This window comes from Rutidosis leptorrhynchoides, chromosome 6, assembly GCF_046630445.1.
Source record: "Rutidosis leptorrhynchoides isolate AG116_Rl617_1_P2 chromosome 6, CSIRO_AGI_Rlap_v1, whole genome shotgun sequence".
Classification (NCBI taxonomy): Eukaryota; Viridiplantae; Streptophyta; class Magnoliopsida; order Asterales; family Asteraceae; genus Rutidosis; species Rutidosis leptorrhynchoides.
In genome coordinates, this window is record NC_092338.1 from 145,488,239 (window position 1) to 145,495,947 (window position 7,709).

Consider the following 7,709-nt stretch of genomic DNA (forward strand, 5'->3'; position numbering starts at 1 on the left):
TTGGTTACCAGTCAATTCACTTGTCAATACATAGGATCAATTTACGTACTACATCACTCTATAAATCACAACATATATTGTATCTGCTACTGTCATTCGAAGATTGAAAAACAGAAATATAAAAAAAAAATGTGTCGACTCTGTTCTTGAACTTGATTTTCAAAACCTCGAATTAGATTCGATTATCAAAATGTAAAAATGCAGTTTTATTAGGCTTCTTCTACTCAAACTTCCTGCGAAATTTCAAATTCTAATTCCTAATATCGAGTGTGAATTTACGAGTCAAAGATTTAAGATAAAAAAGTCAACTAATTCGTTCTCCGCCAAATTCATTTTCATTTTGAAGTTTTTGATAAAATTAATGATTTGTAAAGTTTCCATTGATGATTTCTAATCTATTTCATGTTATAAGTATCATCTAATACGTTATAAATTTCGAAAATCTATATTTTTTTTTTCTTACAGGGCTGCGTCAAAACAGCAGGCCTTTGTGGTCTGTTTAATTTTTTTTATTTTTCGATCAACCATTACAAAACGTTTTTCTTGTTTCAATTAATAGTCTCAATTCAAAACTGGAACTTCTTGTTGTTATCGACTGTAATGGTGTGGATCGATTCATTTTGGGATGAAGGAGAAATAAGAACACAATAATACAGTGTATATGTATTTCGATGTGCATTAAAACAGAAAGTCTGAAATGGCGGAATGGTTAAGAGAGGTGACGGGTTAGCGAGGGGTCTCGGGTTCGAGCCCTGCTCGAGATATTCTTTTTAGGAAAGCATTTTGAAATGGTATACACTTTAATTTTCTTTTCCATTATTATCATTATTATTATTATTATTATTATTATTATTATTATTATTATTATTATTATTATTATTATTATTATTATTATTATTATTATTATTATTATTATTATTATTATTATTATTATTATTATTATTATTATTATTATTATTTTTATTATTTTTATTATGATTATTGTTATTATTTTTACTAGTTATTATTATTGTTATGACTATTGTTATAATTATTAGTATAAACTCAAATTATTATTAATAGAGTTAATATCATTATATAATTATTAATATCTTTGTTATTAGTATTATTATGAATATTACTATAAATAGTATTAATGTGATTAATAAGATTATTGTTATTATTATCATTTTAGTTAATATTATGTAATATCATAAAGTATTAAAAGTATTATTATTATCATTATGATACCAAACATATTATTAACATAAACACATATTAAAAGATGATAAGATAGAAATTATAGAAATTAGTTATAGGTATACGAATACTCGTAAAAATAATGATTTTAGTACAAATTAATGTATTACAAAACTATAGGCAGTAGCGTAGAAAGTTGACACGAAGATTATGATTTAAAGGAATTGTTAAAATTATTATAACTATTGTTATCATAATACAATTTAGTATTATTATCATTATTAATATCATTACTTCTATTAACATTATTATTATTATCACTTTTATCAATATAATTATATAATATCATTAATTTACTAACCGTAGTATTATCAAAATTAACAAATTCATAAACAAATGATCTTTATATAAAAGGTATATTTATTATACTTAACTTAACTATATTAATATTACTATATATAAAATAAAGATATAAAAATAAATAATGAAACATATGAATTATTAAAAATAACAATTATATCAATAATAAAAATAAATAAAGTTATTCGGTTACAAGAATATGTTTTTAATACGTATATGAATGTTATAGGTTCGTGAATCCGAGGCCAACCCTACTTTTGTTCAATGTCGTTATATGTATTTTTACTACAAAATACATTATGGTGAGTTTCATTTGCCTTTTTACCCTTTATATTTTTGGGCTGAGAATACATGCGCAATTTTTATAACTGTTTTACGAAATGGACACAAGTAATTAAAACTATATTATATGGTTGAATTATCGAAATCGGATATGCCCCTTTTTATTAAGTCTGGTAATCTAAGAATTAGGGAACAGACACCCTAATTGACGCGAACTCTAAAGATAGATCTATCGGGCCCAACAAGTCCCATCCAAAGTATCGGATGCTTTAGTACTTCGAAATTTATATCATGTCCGAAGGAGGATCCCGGAATGATGGGGATATTCTTATATGCATATTGTGAATGTCGGTTACCAGGTGTTCAATCCATATGATTGATATTTTTGTCTCTATGCATGGGACGTATGTTTATGAGAAATGGAAATATGAAAATCTTGTGGTCTATTAAAATGATGGAAATGATTATTTATGTTAAACTAATGAACTCACCAACCTTTTGGTTGACACTTTAAAGCATGTTTATTCTCAGGTATGAAAGAAATCTTTCGCTGTGCATTTACTCATTTTAGAGATGTTACTTGGAGTCATTCATGACATATTTCAAAAGACGTTGCATTCGAGTCGTTGAGTTCATCAAGATTATTATTAAGTCAATTATAATTAGATATATTATGAAATGATATGCATGCCGTCAACTTTCGATGTAATGAAAGTTTGCCTTTTCAAAAACGAATGCAATGTTTGTAAAATGTATCATATAGAGGTCAAGTACCTCGCGATGTAATCAACTGTTGTGAATCGTTTATAATCGATATGGACTTCGTCCGGATGAATTAGGACGGGTCTTCACAAGAAAATTCAAACCCGGATGTCTGCGGCTTACCCCATGGTCGACCATGGTTAAACCGTGCAGCTCTGATCTCTGAATTTTGTAGCCGTTTGAGATCTTTTACTCTGGCTTTTTCCCTTATTAGATGGCTGCAATTAGATGCCAAAAACATCTGAAAAGTCCTGAATTACCCCTTTTATCTTGGAAGCATTCTTTGAAGTTGACCTTTGCTTGAAAGAGGTAAGTCACTTTGTACTATATGTGTGTCATTGATTTCCTTTTAAGGCAAATGCAGAATTTTGATCCCATGACAACCGTATGCTTCCAAACTTCAAGTCACAAGTCTTCAACCCTTTTGTCAACATTAGTTTTGCAAATATGTGCTCTTATTGGCTACTTGCAAACTTCCAATTTAGACTAACTCTTTTTTATATGAAGACTTTTGGGAGTTTACGCTAAACTCATATTAAATACATAATTAGTGCTTAATGGTTAATCAAGTTGAGAGCATCTCTTTAATTGGGACTTAATGACCATCTTTAAGTTTTATTTCTTTTAATTTAGATTTATAAAAATACACTTTAAGAAAGAACTTTTAGCCATACTTGAATGTTTAACATTTATCATAAGCTAAAAGTGTCATTAAGGTGTTATTAAGTGTGATTAACCAAGATTAGTGTTTTAGTGACCAAAACTCATTTGAATATGAAGGGAGAAACTATTCTGAGTATGTTTAAACAAGTTTTGTAAATTATTGATGCCCCGAAGTAGTCAAACATTTTTCGATCAAAAATATAGTAGGTTTCTGCGGTCAACCCACTGCTGACCTTGGATTCGACCGTGTACGTTGTTTCGAAGAACAAAGGTACATGGCATCCACGGTCATACCTGCGGTCGACCATGGACCGACTGTGCTCCTTCAGTATGTTTTCAAATGACTCTTTGACTTATCGGTTTTGTGTATTGGTCGTTTGCTAGAGATAGTGTAGGCTTATGAACTTGGGTTGTTCTATACGTTGTTGTAAGCACACAAGACATGGTGTTATCATCAAAACAAAGTGTTTAACATTTGAATATTAATATTGGATTACTAACCAACACACGTAATTGCATTACAAAATATCTTCATCAATCGTCTACAAGATAAAACTCGCGCTACCAGAGCTCACAACATCTTACCCGCTCTACCGGACTTAACTATCATACCAACTACTCTAATTGTTACAGGTAACGTTCCTAGAACACAAAAACCTAACACCTCCCTTGAGCCATCAATGCCGGCTATCCCGATGACGGTGGGTCGACATTTAAGCACCCCTCATATTATCATCTCACAACGGGGTTATTCACGCTATATCGGACCGGAGAGTTAAACTCGAATGACCCTTAGATCCCCTCTTGTTGACCAAGTGTAGACCGAACTCATTAGATCTATCTTATGATTGATCAGTATATATACACACAACACACCGATTAATTTGAATTCAAAATTAATTTCTATGATTATTTCGATTAAATTATGATTTTTTTTTTCGGTTTTAATTGAAAGCACATCGAATAAAAATTCGATTTTGATTCGGTTTCAATTTAGGATTTATGTTCATTCTTTTTTTATTTTCAGTGTTTTTTCGAGACTATTAAAATCGAACAATCTGAACTGAATAAATAAAGAAAATTGAAAATCGAAAACGAAACCGACCCTACTTTTTTTGGTAACGAGGAACTCCCTTAGAACGAGCCCATTGGCTCCCCCTTAGCAAGTAAAACTCGGATATCGACAAGCCAGACGTCACCCCAATGCTAGGTGCACATCCCAATATAAATCCCTAAATCCTAATCTGGCTTAAGAAGACATTGCAAATAATTGAATTCGAGACTTACAACTTCACTAGAAATTCTGGTGGTCACCTATGTAAAGCTCAAGCGGTTACATTTAATACGGTCCGGAAAAATTAACATCAGAACTCCACGTACAATAGTTAAAGTGCAGTTGAACAATCGAGATAATATATTTGCCCTCACGGAGGGACAAGCTTTATTAAAAAAAGTCATATTGGTAAGTCAATTTGATCGTTAATTGTTCAGAAAGAAGCTACTCCGTATAATTGATAACTCGCGTTGTTGAGGTTGATAAAGTATAGTACTATAGTTGGACTAAAACATGCTTGTTAAATATAAAACAATCATTTTCACTTTATAACTTCAACGCGGCTTGTGAGACTCACGTGCTGCAGTCATGTGTACGTGTTACATGCATATAGATATATGGTCGGAGCTTCATAAGTTCAAAAGTTTGTATTCTTTTAATTTTATTCTGTGGGTCCCAGTCAACATTCTTCAACTAAAAATTGTCAAAATTAAGAATCATGAATGAAAATGAACACAAGCTCACACATACTCAACTAACGTTCGTTGCACCGTCCTCTATTATTCTCTTTTTCACAATATTTTCCTATCTTTTTGCACCTATAAAACGCAACTTTTACATCCAAACAAAGTGTGTGTCACCTCGCAAAATCCAAATATAAATCCCAATTAAATCCAAATATCCATTTATTAACTTATTACACATACAAATATAAATTCATGAAGGGTTTAATTGGCATGGTGAAACCATGCAGTCTAGCTAAACCATCAACTCATATATTTGAATTCACAAACTGTTCTTCTAGTACGAATCTTCAAACCCGAACCAGACACTTGAACGTCAAAAGTTCTTGGAATAGTGATTCGAGTCAGGCTCGGGTTGCGAGCCGAGTGGCTAAATTAGGCCAAAAATGGAGGGAGTATCAAGGGATAAAGAATTGGGAAGGATTGCTTGATCCTTTAGATGATGGTTTACGCCACGAGATACTTCGTTATGGCGATTTCGTTGAAGCGGCATATCGGTGTTTTGAGTTTGATACGTCATCGTCAGATTATGGAAGTTGTAAGTATTCGAAAAACTCGATGTTGAATAGATGTGGGTTAGGTGGAAGTGGATATAAGGTGACTAAGAATTTACATGCTACATGTGGAGTTCAGCTACCAGGTTGGATCGATAGAGTGCCAAGTTGGACATCCGTGAATTCCAGCTGGATTGGTTACGTGGCAGTTTGTAATGATGACGAGGAGATCGCGCGGTTAGGCCGAAGAGATGTAGTGATTGCATTTAGAGGAACTGCCACTTGTCTAGAGTGGGTTGAGAATCTACGTGCTATGTTGACATCATTACCTAATGACGTGGCACCTGAAAAGAAAAAGGCAATGGTGCAAAAAGGGTTTTTGAGTATGTACACGTCAGCAAACCCAACATGTCCGAGTTTACAAGATATGGTGAGGGACGAGATATCGAGAATTATGGCGACTTATGGCGACGAGCCACTTAGCATAACGATAACCGGTCATAGTCTTGGTGCAGCCCTAGCCACTCTAACTGCCTACGACATAACCTCGACATTTGAAAAATCGCCAATGGTGACTGTTGTTTCATTTGGTGGGCCACGTGTCGGTAACAATAATTTCAGATCACAGCTTGAAAGTAACGGTACACGAGTCCTTCGGATCGTGAACACAACGGATGTGATCACGAAAGTCCCCGGATTCTTAGTCGATGACAACCACACAACAACAAAAAGAATAATCTGTTTATCGGGGTTTCAAGGATGGCTACAAAAACGTGTTGATAATACAGAATGGTTTAGATATGCGGATGTTGGTAAAGAACTTCGACTTAGTAGTGACGCATCACCATACCTTACGAAAACTGATTTTGCCACGTGTCACGATTTAAAGACTTATCTTCACTTAGTCGATGGCTTCGTGAGCTCCACATGTCCGTTCCGGACAACAGCAAAAAGACTGTTGGCCGGAACGAAACACACAAAACAACAAATTTTGATTAGATGATTGAAAACGTACGTCCTTATTAGTTAGAGAAACTTGTGAAATTGGTGTTATAAAGCACATTGTATAGATAGAATCCAAGAAAATACGCAAAACCCTAAATGGGAAATGATAGATGATAGTTAGTCAAGTAAATGGTGAATTTACTTTTGAAAATCAGTGTTTAATTAATTGTTGCAAAGATAATTAAGATAACATTAATCATGCACTTTTCGAAATGCATGCATATCCATTATGTGAGCTAAGTTCCTTGCATCAAAGTAAACGACTACTTTTGCTACGTATTCTCACATTTTAGTTATCATACCACAAAAAGTTTTAGTGGTCATTTAACAAAATAATTAGTACTGTGATGATTCAAACAGTCTCTCTTGGTGATTAACATAAATATAAATTATACAATTTAGATACTTGATTTCTTCTCCCTAAGATAAATTACAGGTTAAGAAATGTCAAGTCTGCCCTCTTATAAAACAATTTTGAATTTAAAAATTGTATATACATTTTTTAAGATCAAGGGTGTTTTTGGCATAGAGGGTTATAGGGGGATCTTACGGATTGAAATACTAACTTCAAGCGCCTAGAATTAACATTATCGCTTGGAAACATGAAACGACTTGAATAGGGCTTATCGAAAACGAAAATTCACTAAAATATTGAATTTGCACCCAGCGACTCCCCTTCAAACAGAATACAACATCACCGAGCCTCTCCTTCAACTAGGGGCGAAGTGTAGATGATTATAACGGATATTAGAACTAGTCTTGACTCGATCTAAAGGCGAAAAACAATATACCAAAGATTAATTGAATTACCGGTTGTTCTCGGGACCGAAATAGCCAAACCTAGACCTATATCTAGATTAGAACGGTGCCTAAAAGATGTAATTCGGTGGGTTCAAAGGTAGGAGACGATTACAGATCAGTTTGGGATGATTAGGGTATATGAAATGTGTAACCTAATAATGAAACACAAATTACGTATATGTATTGTCTGCAGTGACAGTCAGTCGACTGACTCCGTTAGTCGGTCGACTATCTGCTTAGTCGATCGTTGATCAACTTACACCAACCTTACACTGTTGACCGACAGTGTATTCAATCGGCCGACTGTCTCTTATAGTCGATACTGTCATGTCAGTTTAACTATTAATTAATACATTCACGCATAAT

At 33.3% G+C, this 7,709-nt stretch overlaps 1 protein-coding gene across 1 annotated transcript; it reads left to right on the plus strand.

Annotated features, from left to right (window-relative positions):
- Positions 1–5,238: 5,238 nt before the first annotated feature.
- Positions 5,239–6,540, plus strand: LOC139851545 (phospholipase A(1) DAD1, chloroplastic-like). Its single transcript, XM_071840627.1, has one exon. The coding sequence runs from the start codon at positions 5,239–5,241 to the stop codon at positions 6,538–6,540; it is 1,302 nt and encodes a 433-aa protein (XP_071696728.1).
- The last annotated feature ends 1,169 nt before the right edge of the window (positions 6,541–7,709 follow it).